The 22,898-nt window shown below is 34.2% G+C and overlaps 1 protein-coding gene across 3 annotated transcripts in view; it reads right to left on the bottom strand.

Annotated features, from left to right (window-relative positions):
- Positions 1 to 22,898, bottom strand: part of PCDH17 (protocadherin 17) — a 94,861-nt gene that overhangs the window by 42,214 nt on the left and 29,749 nt on the right. For 2 of the 3 annotated variants that reach the window (XM_070408981.1, XM_070408979.1), the window contains exons 2-3: positions 14,549 to 14,607; positions 14,245 to 14,417 (exon numbers count right to left, since the gene is read on the bottom strand). In XM_070408981.1, the coding sequence (XP_070265082.1) occupies positions 14,245 to 14,417; positions 14,549 to 14,607 (232 nt within the window). The remainder of the gene's footprint in view (positions 1 to 14,244; positions 14,418 to 14,548; positions 14,608 to 22,898) is intronic. The other variant, XM_070408980.1, reaches the window with a different exon arrangement.

Consider the following 22,898-nt stretch of genomic DNA (forward strand, 5'->3'; position numbering starts at 1 on the left):
GGTGGGGAGAGAGGGTCCCCTCAGCCCAGCCTGCACCCTCTCCAATCTGGGACATCCCTCTCACAATCCTAGACCGCTGCCTGCCTGCCTGGTTGTCCCTCACTAACCCCCTGCTGGCCTGGTCACCACACGCAGCCTGCTTGTTCAGTTATTTGGTCGTCTCTCACTAACCTCCCTGTCAGCCTGGTCATAGGCAGTCATCTTGTGAGGGCATGAGGGTTAATTTGCATATTATCTCTTTTTATATAGGATAGTTCCAAAAACTAATTAGGCTAAATATGAAACCTTTATCAATACATACATAACATTCATAACCTAGAAAAAATAAATAACTTACCTTATGGCTTTTTAAAAAGAAGTTTTATTGTCTTTGCCACCAAAAAAAAAAACACAAACTTTAGCCCTGGCAGGTTTCTCAGTAGTTAGAGCATCCTCCATGGACCAAAGGGTCACAGGTTCAATTCCCAGTCAAGGGCATATGCAGGCGGCAACCAACTGTGTCTCTCTCATGTTGATGTTTCTCTTTCATATGGATGTTTCTCTTCCTCCCCTCATCCCCTTCTCTCCCTTCCACTGTCTGAAAATCAATGGAAAAATATGCTAGGGTGAGGATTTTTTTAAAAAAGCTTTAAAAAGCTTTTTTTTTTTCATTCTTTTCAACATTCAAAAAAATTTTAATAATGGTTAATAAAATATTGTCATGTGAACACAGAAATAATTTGGTTGCTAATGGGATTTGAATAGTCTTGTGTGAATAAATATATATGTAAAATGCATTATTATATATTGTTTATACATTCTGTAATTTTAAGGACAAGTCTCTAGTAACCTGTTATAATTTCCAGGCATAATTACAGTTGAGAAGTTATTGATGTCCTGGTACATATAAGCTAAGTGTAACTTAAAAATAAAAAGGGCTTTTGCTGTTCAAATAGTGAAGGTAAATATATGTGTATACATAAACTCACATATGTTTTCATACATATATGTGTGGGTATATAGCAGAAAATAAGCTTAGTAATCAAAATATAGAAAGTCAGCTATAGCTCATAAAAATCAGTCTCATAGATGTGTTTTCTACCCTCTATAGTGTTACAAACCCTAGTTTTGTCTGGTGGTTTGTTTTATTAATCTCAATATTTTATAGAAGAAAAGAGGAACCAGAAACATGGCAATGCCATCCTCAGTAAAATGCAAGAAAGAAATCTGGGAAACTGCCTTCTAGAAAATTGTTTTTTTAATCTTTATTATTTTAAACGAGAGGCCTGGTGCATGAAATTTGTGCACTGGAGGGGGCTGTCCCTCAGCCCAGTCTGCACCCTCTCCAATCTGGGACCCCTCGGGGGATGTCCAATTAATTGCCTAAACCAGCATTCGAACATCCCTCTCACAATCCAGGACTGCTACCTCCCAACTGCTCGCCTGCCTGCCTGCCTGATCACCCCCTAACCACTCCCCTGCCAGCCTTATCGACACCTAACTGCTCCCCTGCCGGTCCAATTGCCCCCAACTGCCTTCTTCTGCTGGCCCAATCGCACCCAACTACCCTCCTCTGCAGGCCTGGTCCCCCCCAACTGCCCTCCCTCCCCTGCAGGCTCAGTCGCCCCCAACTGCCCTCCCCTGCTGGCCTGCTTGCCCTCAACTGCCCTCCTCTGCCAGCTTGGTCACCCTTAACTGCTCTCCCCTGCAGGCATGGTCCCCCCCAACTGCCCTCCCTCTCCTGCTTGCCTGATCATTCACAACTTCCCTCCCCTGCCAGCCATCTTGTGGTAGCCATCTTGTGCCAACATGGAGGCAGCCATCTTATGTAAGGGCATGACAGTCAATTTGCATATTGCCTCTTTATTATATAGGATACGTTTTCTTCTTAAAGTATCAACTCAAGGGGATCTCACATCATGCCCTGAAGAGGTACACTTACCCTTCTTTTTAGAAACTATTTAATATATGAGTACTTTCCTTCTAGTCATATCTATACTAATATATATATATATATTGATTTCAGAGAGCAAGGGAGAGAGAGAGAGAGATGGAAGCATCAATGATGAGAGAGAATCATTGATTGGCTGCTTCCTGCACACCCCACATTGCCTAAAACTGGGACATGTGCCCTGACATGGAATTGAACTGTGACCCCCTGGTTCATAGGCTTATGCTCAACCACTGAGCCAAGCCAGCCAGGCCTTTCCTTCTATTCTTGTACTTAATGTTGTCTATTGTCCATTTTGACAAAACTTTAATTTTCACTACACCTCTTTCACTTTAGATGAACTTATCTAAATTGATGATATTTAAAACGAGTACATATATATGGCAAACTGTATAAATAAACACTAATGTTTGGATATTCAAATCTAATTATTTTATTGTAAGCATGGATTCTGGGTCCAGTAATACGAAAGACCACTCCTGAGCCTATGTGGAATCTTCACCTGCCTTATCTAAGGTTCTTCATTGCATTTAATCGTAATATGGTTTCATTTTATTGAGTTGTCTTGTGTGTTTCACACTAGCAATGCTTTACTCTTTTCCTGAATGTGTCAGTTTATCTACTTGCTCTAAATTTTGTATATACTTTATATAACCCAAATTTATCAATTTTCCCTCATTATTACAATATATTCTGAGTGGGTGCAGTCACATATTTCAAGTGCAGCTGTCACATATTTCAAATAGACTGCACTCACGTTTGCTTTGTCCCCGTCTCTTCACCCTTCCCCATTACACCACATGCTTACTCTGCACTTCACTTTAACCAGCCAATACCATTCAATACCCCAACAATATTGGTAAGGCTTGAGAGAAGTTTTTAATATTAAAAAACTTTCTCTCTTAATATTAAAACTCTTTCTCTTTATCAAAATGTTAAGGTCTTTAATGCTCTAAATATAGTCATCCCAATGACTTTGCTAGAACTTTGTTATTTTTCATGTAACTATTGCCACTAAGAAACAATGGAAAGACCCATAAAATTAGACTCAGAAATTAGACTTAGATACCCCAGGTTAAAAGTTTGGATCAGCCACATAGAATATCAATGAACTTAGATTGCTCATTTTCTCTATTCAAAATGAAAATGTCAATGTCTATCTTATAAAATTATTCAAAATTGTACTTTAAGTGAGATAATCTAAGTAAATGTGCATAATTCAGCTCTTTGAAATTATTAAATGTTTGTTGGACCTGTTTCTAACTGCAACAGAACTGGTTTCCCTATAGATTAATATAATATGTTCTTTACCTGATCAAGATCCTTTAACATTTACCAGTGACTTCAAGTTCTCTAATATCTTCTTAATCTGTGCTTTTCATCCTTAATAACCCCCTTTTTAACTAAACATCAGGAATACACTAGAGAATAAGAGAAGCACAAGAGAAGCATCTCCTTTGCACATGCAGTGTGCAGACTACTGAGGGAGACAAGTTCGTGCAAAAGTGATCTCAACACTAGACACTCTGACTTGAAAAAGAAAAGAAGAAGCTGAAGGGAGACTTCCACAGCAGGAGCACAGTGAAACAAGAGCAGGGGGTATAGGGCAAGGTTAAAGGTTCAGATATTTTCCAAGTACTCTGTGGTTTTAATTGGAGGAAAATTATTGAATTTCCAATACAAACATGGCAACAAGAGAAGCAGGTGACTACCTACTTGGAAGGGTGTTGTGATGAAAAAAAGAGATAGCATGTAGGGTGGGTAACTATACTGGAGATAAGTGAACTGAAGAAATGTCAAGTAGAATTGTGGTGTTAACAACATGGTCTAATGACATATGCTGGGATAAGGAGGAAAATGGGAAAGAGGAGTCCTTTTGTTTTTAACTGGGGTGACCAGGTAGACAATGGTACCATTTACTGAGATTAGAAGGGAGCTGCTGTGGAGGGCTTGGGAAAGTGGAGAGAAAATGTTGAAAAGTTTGGGATGGAGAAATAAAATGAGATAAGTAAAATTTACTCAAATATTTTCACCATTTTTATTGTGCAAAACTTTGGTCAAACATATGTTGAACTGCGAAATATATGTGGACCGTAGTGTCTTGCAAATAAAATTAAATTTGTATATCAAAATTAGATATCTCTGAGTAGTCTGTCATAGTTCTAAAAGTAATACTAATGCTTAATATATGAATTATTTAAAAACAAAATTAATTTTATTTATTGCTTAAAAGTAACAGAAATACCATTTGTTATACTTAAGAGGCAATGATTGGGGAATAGAATATACAACTAGAACTCTTATATCCTACTTTTACCCATGATTACATATTAATAAGCTAAACAGGAATGACTTTTGGGTATATGGAAACTAAATTATTCTTTCAAATAGTATCAATGTATTAATATTGGAAGTTTTGTACTTTATGTCCATTTTTTAAAAGACAAGTTAGGGTTAACTGAAGAAGCTGTAGCAATGAAGTAAAGGTTATTCTGCTTAAAAGCAGCTAATCTACACGAATATGAAAAAAATAGTCTCTGTACTAAATGCTTCTGCACAGCAAGTCAAAATAATAATAAAATAAATGGCAATTAATTAGGTGACTACATGTACTGAAAAACCCTTCATAACCCTATACACTTAGGCATAAAAAATCAGATTCAACTCTACTTTCAAAAGTAAGATACCTATTTTCCACTTAGGAATGCTAGTTTATCTGCCTTGCAAACTCTCTGTTGAAGACTGTAAATAAGCAAAAGTGACTAGAGTGGAAAGAACACAGGCATGGCATCAGGCAGAAAATTGCTAAAGGCATCAACTGTGGGCAAGTTACTTCAGTTCTCTGATGTTCAGGTTTCTCATCTAATAAAAGAGATAACAGTCATCTCAGCAGCTTACCATGAGGACAAATTTGTTTAAAAGTGCTTGTTGCAGTGACTGACTTAAAATAGATGTTTAATAAATGCTATCTTCTTTTTAATTCCATATTACTACTAGCTGATCTTTTGTTATCTGATGGAATAACTTCACACAGTTTGTCATATATTTATAATCTTTCAAGGATTTCATTGGGATTTATACTTAAGGTAGGGTTGCTGGCTCTGCTTTAAAATAAAAATGAAAGGAAAAATCAACTGTGATCATTATCGACAAATATAAATAGATGGTGCTTTGAAGCATATGTGAACTTTCTTTTGAGTTATGTTTATTACTCATAATAATTTCAGTTGAAACTATGGGGCACAGCAATTAAATTACATGACATTATGATAGACAAAAAATAGAAAATATTAAACATACCTCTGCCCTTTTGAAACTGAATGAATGATCCAAATGACCATTGGGCTTCTCTAGTCCATTTAATTGATCATTCTAACAAACTCTGATCAGGTAACTCCAATCAAAATAAAGTTTTTAATTGCCTGTAGAATTATATTCAAACTTCTTAGTACGGCATTCAAGGTCTTTCATAATCTGACCCTAACCCATTTATTTGGTCCAATTTCTCTCCATTATAAATCTACACCTGATAGTCCAATAAGATTATTTCTATTATTTGCCATTCCTGGATTATATAATGATTGCCACATCTCTAAGTCTTTTTTGATCATGGCATTATCCCAGCTTCAAATAGTCAATTTACCCTGCATCTTGTAGTCAGGTTCTGCTTTCAAGGCCTTATTAAAAAGCACATTTCATTTGTGAAGCAATGCTTTATTTATTTCTATAGCTGAATTAATTGTACTTACGGTATACATATATCATAGTATTTAACTAACTGAATGAATTACAGCTAGATGGACAGAGGAGTGACACCCTCAAAGATAAATACCTTGAAGGCAGAGTGTTATCTACATGAGTGCTGAAACAATAGTTACTTAATTAATTTATTCATGTATTAATTAATGGTAATGATATCTGTCCCATGAGTTAAAAAATTATCAGATACTAGTATGTTTACTTAAGATTCATTCTATTGTCTATTGGTTTCCTGCAGTGTAGAGTAATTCTTGTAAACATCATAGTCATTCTGCACGTATTAAAATTTTCTAGAGTTTTATTACCATCTTTCCTTAAATACCTTAAAAATGTTAGTTTGTAGGGATCAAAGTCATATATCTATGTAAATCATCCTATATAATCAAAGCATGATGTGCAAGTTGTCCCCTCTACTGGGAGTTGTCTGGGAGTTTGACCAAGGGGTGGGGCCGGCCGGGGGAAGAGAGGGAGGTCCTGGCCAGCAGCCAGAGGCAGCTTGGGACCCTACCAGTGCACAAAGTTCGTTCACTAGGCCTCTAGTATTATATAACAAACAGTAATTAAAATTAAGCAGGAAATGATTTGAGACAAAAAAATAAATAAAAAACAATTTCATTCTTCAATATGAATTCTCAAAGCCTCAAAGAAAATAAAATCTAGGGCAGACAAATCAATCTTATGAAATATGTATTTTGTTTCAAAAATATACCCTGTATAAATTCAGGGGTACATTTGTTATCAGTCTGCAAATCTTAAAAATACTACTCAAAATGATCTTATGAACTGTTTAAACATTTAAATGTTCCCAGATTACTCTGGCTTCCCAAAGTAAATATTTATAATATTACAACTATTACAGAGCTAATGGACTATTTTTTCTGTATTTGGTCTGAGGCAAAAGACCAACTGCACATTTCTGATCTGATTTAATAGGAAACTGTATAAAATCACTTCTCTTGGTGGTACACAATTTTTTCATTATGTTGCTCTTTGAAACAGCATCAGTATAATGCATTGTCAAAGTTTTAAGGGACAATAAACCACAACATGCAAATTAAGTACAAGTCTACAATTCCTTGTCTATACTTTGAAACTCCCAAAATATTCAGATCTGGCAGTTATTTTGTTACTCATTTGATAGTAAAAACTGACTTGAATTGATACGGGCTGTTTAAATTATTCTTTATTCCATTTAGTATGAATATTCAGCTTTTCACTACTAAATATTGTGTTTGATTGTGAGTACTGCCACAGATCCCAATAGCAATATTACATACTAGATGGCACATGAATTATATCACTTTTGTAAAGTCTGAAAAATTATTAACTCTGGAAAACTTCTGGTTCTAATAATTATAGACCTGCATGTCAAAACATTAGCTTTCAAACGTTTATGTTAGTTATGGAATTGAAACATACAAGAGGAGTTAATTTGAATATGTTAAATGTTTGGTTTGATATATTATAAGTTCCTATATCTTGTGTCTTAATTATGAATGAAATGATGGTTAACTCTTTGTGACAGACATGCATCTTCTGCCTCCTGACTTCTCTGACTGCCAAACTGTAATAACCAGCTGCCCCTTCTGATACTCATTTAAATGTCTTCCTGAATGTTTCCCTTTGGTGACCTCACCCTGTCTTCACCACATCACAAAGCTGAACTCAGTTAGCCCAGTCATAATTCTAAGATTCATTATCACACAAGTTTAAACTACCTCACTGTGTTCTCAAAGTTCTCTCAAAGATCCGGTTAACTGAAGTGATTTTGTTTCTGTTTTCTCCTGGTGTCTTTGAATGGTAAATTTTCCTTAGTAGGATAAAACCAGTCTACAAATAAGCATTAGTCATTTAGAGAAAATGAAAATTTTCAAACATGTACGTGTTAATTGAATATGTGGTATATATGTACTACATAAAAACTTAAAGGCATTAAATAATTCAAGTGTTAGTCCATTTATTTGGATATAAAATGGCTTTTTCCTTTAGAAACCTTTATCTCAAAATCAATTTTAAATGAATACCAATCAAATCATTATCATTATAAAAGCAATGGCATATAGTAAAACAAGTTTTAATCTTTCACTTGGTTCTATTCTTATTACCTCTTTACTACATTGGGCCTTATTTTGTCTTGCCCTGAATTACTTCTCCAGCTTCCTAGTTGTATCCCTGTCTACCCAGGCATTGGCCTAAAAATTCATCTCTCTAAAATGAAACTTCGAACTATTACTTCCTGAACCTCCAATGGCTCCCTATCAGTCAATCCCTCACTGGGCTTCTCATACTCTCGCCAGTCCTATACCCACCAATCCTCGTCTCACCCATCACTATTTATCTGCACCTAATAGCAACTTGCCACTTTGCTTCCTTACATCTCTGCTTCTGAGAGTGCACTGTCCTCTTTCTCCCAACTTTATTCTGCCAAGTGAGCTAAACGTTTTTTGAAAGATGAGCTCAAATGCCTCCTCCTCCAGGAATTTTATTTGATTCCCCCAAATTGGGTCTGGGTGTTCATTCTCATGACATCATTAGTACTTGGGGCATACCTCCCACTGTGCAAACCTCATAGCTTATATGTCAAATTCTTTTAATACAGTCTGAGCTCCTTGAAGACCCAGTCTGTACCTTAGCTTATGTTTTTATATATGGCATTTCCTAATTGGAATATTTTAGCAAAAGTTATTGCTGTGCTTACTAAAAGCAAGAGAATCTCAAAATCACATCGAGTCTATAGTAAATCATGCAACACTTGTTAGGAAGGTTTTATGATGAGCAACAAATGTGAGGGTGATAAAATCTCTATTTTCATGATACCAGCTGCTGGCTTCTAGAAGCAGATGTTTGCACAGGAGAAAAAAAGATATCATTGAACCTTTTAAAGTTAGGTGAACTATGGGACAGTTGCAATGTTTGGTAAGCAAAAATAAACAGTGTGTGGACCATTTTATCCAGAAAAATTGAAAATTAGATGAATTCTAAAAGTACTAAAGACAGCACAGGAAGGAAGGAAAATGGATATTAAGATGCTCTTAGATAAGTGCAGTCCAATAAAAACTTACAGGGCTTGAAAATAATAGGAATTATTGGCAAATAACACAATTTCTTAAATGCCATGTATGTGAGTCTTAATGCATCCGTGCCTTTAAAAATTCATAAATGATTTCTTTCTGAAATTATGTATGCAACAGTTCCTTTCCCCTCCCATATATGGAAGTAATTTTCCACTTCCTTCCTAAGATATATTTACAATTAATAAATTTATAACAACATTTCCTTTAAAATTATTTTCAGCCATTGCTGGTGTTGCTTAATGATTAGAGCACTAATCCATTTACCAAAGGGTGTCGGGTTCAAGTCCCTGTCTAGGGCAAATACCTGGGTTGCAGGTTTGATCCATGGCGCCCAGATAAGGGAATGTGCAGAAGGCAATCAATCAATGTGTCTCCCTCACATCTCTCTCTCGCTCTCGCTCTCGCTCTCCCTCTCTCCTCTCCCTCCTCCCTTCTTTTCTTCCACCCTTTCTGAAAATCAATGGAAAAAATATCCTAGGGTGAGGCTTAGCTATATATATATATATATATATATGGAGAGAGAGGGAGGGAGAGAGAGAGAGAGAGAGATTGGCAGATGGCTGTTGAGAGGATAGATATAGTCATTACCTTCATGTTCTGGTTTATGTAGAGGTGGATTTGCTGCTGCTTGTTATGGGAAGGTCTGGGAAAAGACAGTGCTTGACTGAAAGGGTCAGAACTGCAGTAATCATAATGAAGAATGAAAAACAGATAAAAAAAAAACCTGAGAATAAAAAGGCCACTATCCTTGTAATTTTCTATTCAGTGTCAGTTCTAGGGGAAATGGCAAAGTAGGTCAAGTTTGTGTTCAGTGCCCCAACCCTCTGTCGCAATGACTTCCTCCCCAATCCGGAATGTGTGGCTCTCCTCTCGCTGAACAGGAACCTCAGGGGGATTTAAAGGAGTGGGGCTCAGAAACTTGTCAGACTCTGAAATCATATAACAAATCCTGCAGTCATTTAACCGATATAATCATCTGTTGAAAATGAAGCACACAAACAAAATTCAAGCCCTGACATAAAGAAAAAAACAAAACAAAACAAAAAAAACACAATCCATTAGCTTTAGTTCTCATAATTTTCTAAAATGTCCTCTGGGAAGACAAAAGGCAACCTTTAAGAATGTAATTTAGTTTTAAAATTGAAATTCATTGGAGCAAACCTGGCTCATTTGGAATTTCTATTCTTTCTCAACTTTCTATTGATTTATTTTTATTAGATTTTAATTAGGGATTCCATTGTGAAATGTTTTGAACCAGAATGTAATTTAAGGAGTCAGATTTTTCTAGCAGTAAAGAGAGAACAGTGGAAGCACAGAATTAAATGAGGAAAAAAAGGAAATTATTTGTCAATTAAATGAAATGAGAAAAAGAAAAAGAAAGAAAGAACATGAACAGAACAACACCTGAGATTCAGTAAAGTCCTGGAATCCAGAGGAGGGACTGACAGCTGGCAATGCAACACAGGAGTTAGATTCATGACCGTGACTCTTTCACTGCAATCCCTGGCATGAGTTGTCAGCAGTCATAATGTACAATGATATTCCACTGACTTCTGGCTTCAAGAATCCGGTTTCAGTCAATTACAAAGATATCAAGAAAACTGATTATCCCAGACTCATAGGGAATAGGTGGAAAGCTCTGGAGAGGGAGTGTTGGGGGGACGAGAAGGTAGTAGAAGGATGAACAAAAAAGAAAAAGAAAAAAGAAGTGATGGACGCGAACAACAGTATGGTGATTGTGGGAGATTGGTGGAGGGTACAGGGGAGATAAATGTGGTGGAAAATTAAATGAAGAAAAAAAAATGTTTTAAAAAAGGAAAACTGAGAGCAATCACTTGGTATTAATAAGAAGCCCAGATAAATCATCCATCAGCATTTATGAAAACTGCATAATTATTATTTTTGGAATCAACAGAAACTACTGAATTTTAGGGCAAGCTTATTAATTTTTTAAAAGAAGAAATGTTTATTGCTAGTAGTGAAAATAGTTTACAAGGTCAAGGGGAGAAATAAAAGGAGACATATATAATCTCTTTATAATACTTTAAGCAATAAAACAATTAAAAACATAGTTTACAGTGTTTTAGTAAATAGAAATTCAAAGGAGCAATATTTTCTTAAAGAAGTCAAAGATTTAATATTTTGAGGCATAAGAAGTAAATTAACTTAAAAATGTTTTGAGTTTTATTACTTATAATACTGTATGTGACTTATTTAAATAGATAACATTATATGTATTTTATTTTTAGTTCTTGCTATAAATTGGTTTTTCTTACTTGAAAAAAAAATTCAGCAAAATAATATCAAATGTTTTTTGTCAATTTTTTGTGTAAATTTCTAATACACAATGCTTATTAGATAGAAATATAAACATTTGCATCTCTAAGTAATGTCCTACTATGTACCACACAAATTCTAAAATATTTGGATCCTTTTATCTATCTTCCACCTACCTATAATACTTGGTGAAGTGAGTATAGAGAAAATCTAATTGGAAAAAAAAACACAAAAATGCAATTAAATAGAAAAATATAAATACTTTTTGAGAGTTTTTTTAATCACACTAAGAGAAACTAAAATAACCTCTTTCTATTAAATAGTTTATTAACATAAAATCCTTAAAGCTATCTTTAGCTGTTGTGTAATACAGTATACTTTCAATTAACTACTGATTCCTTTCAAATATTTTTACTAAAATAATGAACAACATATACTCCTGCTATATATTTGAGATGATTATACTGATGGTAGAAAAGATAAACAAATATCAGGAACAAAACAAATGGAAAAAATCTAACTGCACAAAAGAGGAGAAAAAGTAATATTTGAGCTAATAAATCAAAAGCTCAAAAAGGCTTAATCATAGGCAAAGGAAAACAATTATTAGCACAAAAGATTCCACTAAAAATGTGGAGATTATTTTTAATGTATTTGAATTTCTAAGTTAAAGAAATATTTCAATTTAGAAATAGAACACTATTTTTCTTATTTGAGATCATTTAAATAGTGATGGAAGCCAAAAAATATAAAATGTAATATGTACTGCTTTCTAATTGAAATCTGTTAAAGCACTACTACAAAATTTTAGTAAGAGAAAAAAAACCTGATAAACAGGTTTCTTTTGTATAGCTTTTAATTTCTTGCTCCTAAAAGGAAATATATTTTTGTTCCTTTTATATTAAAAATTTTAATAGATATTAATTAAATGAGTGCATTAGTGAATGCAATCATTCAATGAAAGATTATTTAAGCTAAACTTTCAAGTTCATGTTTCAAAGTAGAAGTCCATATCCTATATAATTCATTGATTACCTAAGTATAGTTTTCAGATTTATAATAATTTCCCCATATTTATTAATAAGGAGATCTGGAAACTATTTGTGTTACAGGAGATATTTCTACTGGCATTCTCACCCTTAGAGTAGCAATATTTGTGTATCATATTAATTAAAATATATGCCAAATATATTTTCTTTTAAGAACAGTAGTCACCTTTCTAAAACATTGTTTTTGATATCAATTTTTTAAAATCATGTTTTTACTATAATTTAAACCTTCAAACATACATAACTTTCTTTTTCTATAGAGGTCTTTTTCATGCTCATCAAATACACTGTTCAGTTAGTTCATGAAAAGGAATTAAAGTATTAATGTGAGCAGCAGTGTACTTGTTTATATTTTTGATTAAGAAAGGAAAATTGGAATCTCATGAAGATAGACAATAACTGCAAACTCTTTACTTACCATATGCAACTGTACAAATAGTAGTCAAAAAATCATCTGCTTAATTACTTTATTATACACATAAATGGGTCTGTCTTATGCTATTCATTCACGTATCAAGATTCAACAACCCATTATTTAAAATGTATCTAAAAGATTTACATAATATCGCATAGTCACAACCCATAAAGACATTTAAGTCACTTTCAAGTAAACATTCAAATTTGCAGGAACTGTGAATATTAAATAAGTATTTAAGTAGCTTTTGTTAGCCTTAGATGGTTTGACTCAGTTGATAGAGCTTTGGCCTGCGGACTGAAGGGTCCTGGGTTCTATTCCGGTCAAGGGCACATGTCCAGGTAGTGGGCTTGATCCCCAGTAGGGGCTGTGCAGGAGGCAGCTGATAAATAATTCTCTCTCATCATTGATGTTTCTATCTCCCTCTCCCTTTTTCTCTGAAATCAATATATATATGGCTTTTGTTAAAAAAATTTTAAAAAACAAGATTTCTGTTAACACAGAAAACTGTGATGGTAAAAGTTCAGAAGAAAGTTATCTATCTAGCACTTATTACTTAGAAAAGAAGGCCTTGGGGAGGTCAACCTTAAAATAAATCCAGCATAATAATATTCAGTGCAGAAATATTTATATCTATGTTTACTTATTTTGTATTAAATAGATGTTTATGTATGTATATTTGTATTAAAATTTGAATATTATTAGAAAAGTTAGTAAACATTATATCCGCTAAGCTATATGTGCTAGGACAGAATACACTACAGGCAAAAAATTACTTTCTATGAATCGTCAATTAATAAATGACTTAGCAGCTGTGTTTATATGTATAAATCAAGTTTCTCATTAAAAACTGAAATGATAAATATTAAATATTTAAATATCATGACTATTTTGAAAACTAATATTATATTAACTAATGTAAAATACATCTGAAATTCTGAAATACAATTTATAAAACAATTAATTTTTCATTTGTTATAACTGGACATTAGAAAAAAGCCTATGGTCTCTAGTTCTTACATATGAAAGTAGTTTAATTCTCTTTGGGTAAATCATCAGCAAATATTCCATTATGCTTGAAACAATGAAAACATAAAATTAATAAAAAGGCATATCAAATGAATAAATTAAAGGTGGACTTTTAGAATGTATGTATTTATTAAGAAATATATTTTCATCTCTGAGTAAACAAGTTCATTCTTATTTGATATCTATAAAGACTTCAATGTAAATCAAAACAAAAGGAGCAAAACTCTGACTTAGCTATTATTTGACTCTTTAAAAACTAAAATTCACTCTAAAAATACAACAACATGCTAGACCTATACAATTCCAATCAAGTTTTCATTTTACCTAAATGTGTTGAATTTACTATTTTAATCTTAAAAATGAGTATATTAAACTGTGCATATTTAGGTAATATATGCCATATTTTGCTTGTAAATAAAATGCAAAATAAGAAAAGTTAGGAAGCATTCATGAAGATAAGAACAAATCTAGTTGACTTAATCAAGTTCTCATTTTAAGAAGATTATAGACCACTCTCTATGGCCTTTCTTTCTCTCTTGTTTCTGAGGTATTTGAATAGTTGCTCTTTGTCTGGGACAAAGTTGGGATTTGCTGTTTCTTTTGATCCATTAATGGTCCATTCCACCATAATAAACAGCAACTCTAGTGCTAATTGGTTCATAATGATTGCTTAAGCTTTACACTTGGTAAGCATTGGAAGGCTTCACTCACCTTGTTCAAGTGGTTGGCTTTTAGTTGAAGTAGTTTTCATCTTGAGTGCCTCCCTAACAGACATGTCACAGCAGGAGCCTTTGTTAGTGTCTTGGTCACTGTCAGCCTGATCACTGTCCCCGTGCCCACTGTCTCTCAGGCTGGCTCTTTCTGGGTCCTTAAACGTGGAGCTACTGAAATACATATAAAGACAAAGAAGAGAAAGTGGTGTCTCTACGAGTTTGAGTCTGGTGTGGTTACTTGCAAAGCAATTTTGACACGAATGCAAATGGGGAAGCTGAGAAAGTTATTTAATAGGCCTTACCTTTGAACAAACTGCTGCCTGCTGCCCATGTAATTGGGCTCTGCGGGAAAATTGTCTGTCTGTGAAAGAGAAGGAAAAAAATACGTATAGTTGTACACTGGACAAATCTCCTGCAGAGCAACAAGATTTCCTAGTGGAAAAATGATTAATAATTCAAAAATTCCCTTAATCTTCAGATTTGTACATTTTAATTAAATTGGAAATTGCTGACATGTAATTATGTACTCAGAACAATTAAATGATTCCGGTCCACAAATTACCTGTTAAAGTAAACAATGAGCCTGTCATAACTGGCATTCTCTCTTAGCACCAGGATGGATAACACTGTGTTGTTTCATTATTTAGATATTAAGATTGAATATTTGTGGGAGGAGTAGAAAAATGACCTAATTTCTCCATAATAAAAGTGTGAATTATTTAATAATACTCATTTTTAACATAATTACATAATCTTCTGGGATTCTATGCCTTCTTTGATGTAATATCATTTTAAAGTCATCCACTCCTCAATTAAGAGATACTGATCCTTTCCTTCAAATTGCCAGAGTAAGGAGGGTGGGAGGAGGTAGGAGAAGGTAAAAAGGAGATAAATGGTGATGAAAGGAGACTCGAGTTAGGTGTAAACATAGAATGCAGTATACAGATGATGTACTATAGAATTGTACACCTGAAACATATAATTTTATTAATCACTGTTACCCCAATAAATTCAGTAAAAAATAAAATAAATAGATAAGCCGGGCCCATATAATTCATTCTCATCTACATCTCTACTATAAAAATTGTACTCACACCAGACAATGGAAAGATGTATTATTTCCTGGTTATTAAAAACAAAGTAAAAGAAAAATAAGAAATAAAATGTTACTTAAAACACCGAGAGTAAAGACAGTGAGAAACCAGGCTTGTTTTCTGTGGTTGTTGTTACTGCCTCCAAACTGACCTGGAGATCTGCCAAGAAGAACTGAATTCTCCTTGTATCATGGAACAGAGTCTTTTGGGAGAAAGAGACTAGATCTTTCATAGATCTCCCTATACTGTACATTCATACACGTTACTTCTTGCAGCTGACTCCAGGACAAAGGTTCTCCTGTTTTCTGCATCACTTCATATCACGTCATTAAGCAGCTATGGATTCCTACAAGATCATCCAGCATGCGAGTATCAGTGGCACAGGAGCATGCAATTCATGAAGCAGAGGGCCCAAGGTAAGGCTTAATGTAGTGCAATATGTGTTTTCCTTATAAATAAGCCTAATTTATGTTAACAGTACTCTTTTTCTCCCCGTGTAATAATTTAAGTTATTTGGCTTTTCAAAATATTCCTGGGGGGAAGGGAGGCATGCTAAGAGTAACACCTTAAAGCATTAAGTTGCAATGTCTGTTAGAAGTTTGGGGACAGAAGAAACTCCTTACAAATATCTTAGTTTGTAATCTTTTGTTGTTCAAATAAATTTTATTCCAAAAAAAAGTAAAAATGTGGGTAAACAAGGACGATTCATTTCTCACACCTAATCTGTTTAGCTAGTAGTTGATGGCATACATTTTTCATTGACATGTTTTATTTTTCCACAGGCTCTGTAAAGCACCCATTTTGTTTCAAAATAACAAACTATCAATTTTTAAGAATAACTTAAAGATCTAATAAAGATAATGGAAACCAGCATGAGGGGCAAAAATGTTTGCAAAAGCATTTTTCCAATTTTTGAAACTATAATTAGTTGAAATTCCACATTTTAATGTAATAAAATCTAGTTCATCTTTTTAAAATATATATTTTAATTTATTTTAGAGAAAGAGGGAGAGAAACATGGATGTAAGAGAGGAACGTTGATCAGCTGCCTCCTGCAAGCTCCCTACTGGACATTAAGCCTTCAACCTGGGCACATGCCCTGACCAGGAATCAAACTCATGACCTTTCGGTGCATGGAATGACACTCAACCAACTGAGCCACACTAGCCAGGGCTAGTTCACCTTTTGAATTGGTCAGAATATGTATACATATGCTTTCAGTTCAAAGTTCAGGATAAATGTCTTAGAACATTTCAGAAAATGAGAATCCTGGGTATTAAGGAGAGAGTAAAATGTAATCTGAAAAGCCAAAACTCTAATGAGAAAATAGAAGTGCTATTAAAAGTAATCTTGTGTTTTCGATGGCTTTAATTAAATGGAGTCTTATAAGAAATTGACACAGGAGACACATTGGGGAAACTTTTCTTCATCTGTTCTAATCAGGATAGTATTTAAAAATGTTTGCAAATTATTAAAGTTTTAAGGAGTTTAAGTAAAATAAGAGACAAGCAAAAATAAACATATTCTCATTGAGTGAAAAGCTGTTTTTAAATATGATTATGCAAAAGCATGTGTGTGTTTGTATGTTTTATGTTTGTATCAGTATCAGATGAACTGCTACCAAATACAGTTTTGGGGAAAACAGAAAAATAAGAGGAAGTTAGAAAAAAAGGGGGAATTTTGAGAAAAGAGAGGGAAGAAAAATAACAGAAGTGAGAAAAGCAAGAAAAAATAAAGAAAAATAATTAAAAGTAAAAATATATATATAAAGGAAGAAAAATGAGGGAGTTAAAAATACAGAAAATGTTAAAAGTAATTGGTTTACTATTGTAGAATTTCACAAAGAACATTTTTTCAAACATAAAATTTAATCAGTAGCACAATAACAGAAGTTACTAGTAATGACTGCATTCACCCATTAAAATGGGTAGGAATTTGAGAGATTTGTGTGTATTCATAATTATCATAATGAAACAGCCATTTTATCTTAACAAATATATAATAATTCACTATAAGAAAACCACACTGGCTTTATTATAGAAAATAACATTTTCATTATACAGACTCCAAGGATGTCAGAAAACTCATTTAAAATAACCTGAATATAAAATAACAGTATTTGCATAGAAAAATGAAAAATAGAGAAAAATAGCCATATTTATCACATCATTTAATTTAGAAGTAAAAGGGCTTTCAGATATTTTTCAATATTGTACTTAAAAATTGACTTCTACCAAAGGACTTGTATGCATGCATATGAGCATAACCAATGGACACAGACAGTAGGGGGGGAGGTGTGAGGGCATGTGCTGGGGGCGGGGGTGGCCAGGGAGAGGTCAATGGGGGAAAAGGGAGACTTATATAATACTTTAAACAAGAAGGAATTTTTTTAAAATTTACTTCTACCTGGTAAATTTATAAATTATCTTTTAAGTTTAGAAAGAAAGTAAAATTTGAGGTCACATACTTATAGTTTTCTAAGTCCCAGCAGAGTAATTAAGTGTGAATATTTATAACTCTAAAACCTTTATATTTTTCCACACAAACTATTCACTAGATTTTTCCCCTTCAAATTGAACACAGTTTAACTATTATTTTAAAAACACATAATATAGCATTGAAATATGTGTACCCTGAATTGGTGGGTAATTACAGAAAAGTTCTAAAGTTTTAGATACCTTTTTAATCTATTTCAAAGTCAGGAATTAAAAGACAGAAGTTTGTTTTTGTGATTATTTGCTCATAGCATAAAAGACCTGAACTTACTTATAAAACTGAATATGCTCTCTTATTTTGATTTTTTCTTTCTTGTTATTTTCTTTGATGAAGATTATAAAAAATTAGATATTCTTTGCTTTTGTTTGTACAGAAAGCAAAGAAATAAACAAGTTATCAAACAAACCCACAAAGTGGATATGAATGATTTCTTTAATTATTTGCCTCTATGCTTTTCTCTAGTAGTATTCAGCAAATTCTACTAAATTTATATTATATTCAAAATTTAAAAAATTATCAGCAGTAGTTAATATTAAAATATCTTCTAAAATTTGCTCATCCTTTTAGAACTATAAAGATCTCATCATAATTTGAAAAATTAGTTTCTTCGAGAAAGTGGAAGGAAGCACTTACTAAAACTGAACCAAGTTGGCTAAAATTGGGAAAGCTCTTCTTTTATGGAAGTTGATGAATTTGATACAGCTACTTACATGTGCTAAAGAAGTTGAACTGAAAATGGATAGTAAAAGGAATCAAAATAGTTTTTCTATACTAGTAAACTAGTAAAAATAGAAATATTAAAGACATATCAAGCATTTGACAAATTCAACATCTATTAATGATAAATTTCTCATCAAATAAGAATAAAAAACTTTCTCAATTATATTGAGGGCATCTATGAAAAAACAAAGGGTATAACTAATATAGTACTGGTGAAACACTGAAAAAATTTACCACTTCTATTAATCATTGCACTGAAAGTCCTAATTGTTCAATAAGGCAAGAAAAATAAAGGACGCACAGATTAGAAAGAAATGGGGAAAATATACAGACAATATCATTGTGTTCTTAGATAATATTATGTAGTTAGAAAGTAGGAAGGAATTAAAACAAAGAAAACTTCTTAGAACTAATAAGTAAGTTAAGCAATGTTGCCACATTCAAGGTCCCACAGAAAAATTAATTATATTTCTATATTCTAGAAATACACTATTGGAGATCAAAATTGCAAAAGCAATGCATTTCTCACACTCCCTAAAAATCAAATACTTAGCAAATTATGCTTTAAAAAACAAGTATAGAATCTGTATACTGAACTTTACAAAAACTGATTACATAAATCAAAAAAGCTTATGTAATGAAGACATTAATATGTTTATTATTAGAAGATACAACATGGTAAAGATGTCAATGCTTCTCAAATAATCCATACATGTAACATAATTCCACTCAAATTCCCAGCACGATTTCCTATAGATATAGACAAGAGGATTCTAAAACGTAGCAAGGAAACTGTAATAGCCAAAACACATTTTTTTTAAAAAGAACAAATTTGAAGGAGATACACTACCCTATTTTAAGACTTATTATGAAATGACCCTATCAAGATAATGCAGCATTGTTGATGAAAAAGACATATAGATCAATGAAACAGAAGAGACTTTCCAGAAATAGTTCACACAAATATGGTCAATTGATTTCTAACAAAGTTGCAAAAGGCAATTCAATAGGTAATTCAAAAGAAATGAATCTCAACCTTACACTTTACACTTTATATTAAAAAAAGAATAAAACAAAACATCCTCAAAATAGATCATAGTTCTGAATTTAAAATGTCAAACTAAAACTTTATAAGAAAACCTAGCAAAAAATATTTGTGACTTCGTGTTAGGCAGGATTCTCAGACGTGATACCAAAATCATCATCTATAGGAGGGAAAATAAGCCAAATTAAGCCAGTAATTTTGCATTTACCTTAGAGAAATGCAAACTATGCTCACATAAGAATTTGCCTATGAATATTTACAGAAACTCTCTTTCCCAAAATTGGAATCAGCCCAGATATCTTCTAACAAGTGAATAGATAGACTGTGGTACATACATACAATGGAAAACTATCCTATATTATAAAAGCATACTATGCAAATTGAGGTGCGGAATGACCGGTTGCTATGATGCGCACTGATCACCAGGGAGCAGACGCTCAATGCAGGAACTGCCCCCTGGTGGTCAATATGCTCCCACAGGGAGAGTGTCACTCAGCCAGAAACCGGCCCACGGCTGGCGAGCACAGCAGCAGTGGCAGGAGCCTCTCCCACCTCTGTGGCAGTGCTAAGGATGTCTGTCAGTCAGACATCCTCTAAGGGCTCCTGGACTGTGAGAGGGTGCAGGCCCAGCTGAGCCCTCTCCTCCCCGAGTGCATGAATTTTGTGCACTGGGCCTCTAGTTTAGCAATAAAACATAAACTATTGAAGAAACAACTTAGACTAATTTTAAAAGCATTATATTGAGTGAAAAAGAGCCAGTCTCCAAAAATTGCATACTATATGATTCTACTTATAAGACTTCTCAAATAAATAAAAAATAAAAGGCTATTATGAAAAAGAACAGATTAATGGTTGCCAGGGGTGAAAGTTGACTACAGAGATACAGCCTGAAGAAGCTTTTAGGGTAATAGAACTGTTTAGTAATCTGACTGGGATGCTGGTTTCATTTTGCCATATATGAATAAAAATACATAGAACTCCACACTCGATAAAAGATACATTACACTGATTGCTGATAAAAGATATTTCCAAAAATATATGTAAGATCATCATCTGCATCTCATATATGCTGAGGATCCATCTGCTTCCTAGAGAATTATAAAACTACTAGGTGCCCAAATTCGTGCACAGGTGGGTCCAGCTGGCCCGCCCCAATCAGGGCTGCTGGGCAGTTAGCTGGCCAGCCCCATGCCCGATGGGGGTGGGGACAGCCAGGAGGAGGAGCTGTAGGCAGTTCGCCAGCTGGCCCTGCCCCTTGGTAGAACTCCTGGTTGAACTCTGGGTCAAACTCCCAGTTGAGGGGATAATTTGCATATTAGCCTTTTATTATATAGGATAAGTTATTTTATTAAATAGTCTCAGTAAAGAGTGTTTCTGGACTTTTTCCTTTAAATTATACTGAGTCAACTTTTAAAACCCATGTAAAAATCCCATTTTCATTTGGACAGACTACAAATGGATTCAAGATATAAAGACCTACTTAGCCACACTAGCAAACACAAGCAACAGCTCTATAATACAGGCACCTTAAATATGAATTATTTAGCCCAATTTTCATTTTTTTCAAAGATTTTTTGTGTGTGTGCAGTTCCCATTTACCCAGCCAGAGTAAATACTTTAAATAAAGATTCCAGACTGCCTTTATTGCAAAGGCAATAACTTTTCCTTTCAGTGCAGGAAACAAACCTGGCTAGATCATGAAGCACTGAGAGCCATCCTGGGAAATGGCAAGTTTTTAAATTTAGAAATACTTTGTAAAATTGATTATACATTTGAAAGTAAGTGAATAGCATATCTTTGTAAAGCCTTTAAAACCTTTTAATATGAAATGATTAGCATTTAAGATGTAGCAAAGTATATGCAAAATATTGTCAAAATAATTTTACAACTTTGAGATAAAATTAGGATAATATTATCTAAAAATCTGTGGGTTGCCCTAATCAGTTTGGCTCAGTGGATAGAACGTTGGCCTGGGAACTGAAGGGTCCCAGCTTTGATACTGGTCCAGGGCATGTACCTTGGTTGTGGGCACATCCCCAGTAAAGGGTGTGCAGGAAGCAGCTGATCGATGTGTCTCTCTCATCGATATTTCTAGCTCTCTATCCCTCCCCCTTCCTCTCTATAAAAAAATCAATAAAATATAATACAAAATAAAAATGTGTGGGTTTATACATCATATGAGCTAATACAGGAAAATTTCTTAGTTAAATAATGTAACTAGAGGCCCAGTGCATGAAAATTCATGCACTGGAGGAGGGATCCTTCAGCCTGGCCTGCCCCCTCTCACAGTTCAGGAGTCCTCAGGGGCGGAAGGCGACCTGGAGATCAGGGGAAGGTGACGCCCCCATTACACTTCTGCTGCTGCCACTGCCGGCAGAGCAAGCCTCGGCTGGCCCTGAGTGGCTGGGGGGCTGAGAGGACTAGGGGACTACAGAGGCAGGTGCACAGACAGCCGGGCCCGCCTGGGGGTGGGCCTGGCCTTGCTGCACGCCTGCCACCCCGGTGGGGCTGAGAGGACTGGGCGCCACCATCTTTGAGGGCAGGGCAGTCAATTAGCATATTCTCTCCTTATTGACTGCAGGTGCTGCCATCTTTGCTACGGTCAAATAGCATATTCCCTCTTTATTAGATAGGATTTATGTTATTAGTTTTTAATTTTTTAAGCTCTATATGCAGCATAGTAATGATTGTGAAATCACAATAACTGAATCAAAGTCTAGTAAATTTTGAAACAGTATTTGGATTTCTAGAAAACGAGAAATTTGGGATGAGAAAAATAAAGATGTCATCATTTTGAATATTGTTTCAAATGAATTTCGATGTAAAAATATCAGAATACTAGTCTCAAAATGTGTACCTGCAAAAGAGAGAATAATGTAAACATTAGGAAACTGGGTTATTTTTCACTATCATAAATACTATTTAAGTAAGTGTTGCTAGGGTTCAAATGTTAATCAGTGCAATCCCTATGTGGTTAATATATACACACCACCTTGGTGCTATCTAGCCAGTATTATCTTATATTTCCCGGTTTAGAGTCATGGAACAGTCAGGGAATTTCATATGGAGAGATCAATTTTTGTGTTACCAGAATCATGGTTGCACAAACTAGGAGGCTGTAGTTTATAAAGTGCTAGCTTTTTTGACATCCTTTTGACTTTCTATGTCAGTTTCTTTACCTAAGAAGACACCTTGAGAATAAAAGCCTCCTTAAATTTTGAACCCTAAGTACCTCCCTTGTGTCATCCTATCTCAAGCCTAAAGGAGAGAAGTAGAAGATATAAAAAAGAGACAAAT

This window comes from Myotis yumanensis, unplaced genomic scaffold, assembly GCF_028538775.1.
Source record: "Myotis yumanensis isolate MYYU_CA2020_CCGP unplaced genomic scaffold, mMyoYum1.0.hap1 SCAF_3, whole genome shotgun sequence".
Classification (NCBI taxonomy): domain Eukaryota; kingdom Metazoa; phylum Chordata; class Mammalia; order Chiroptera; family Vespertilionidae; genus Myotis; species Myotis yumanensis.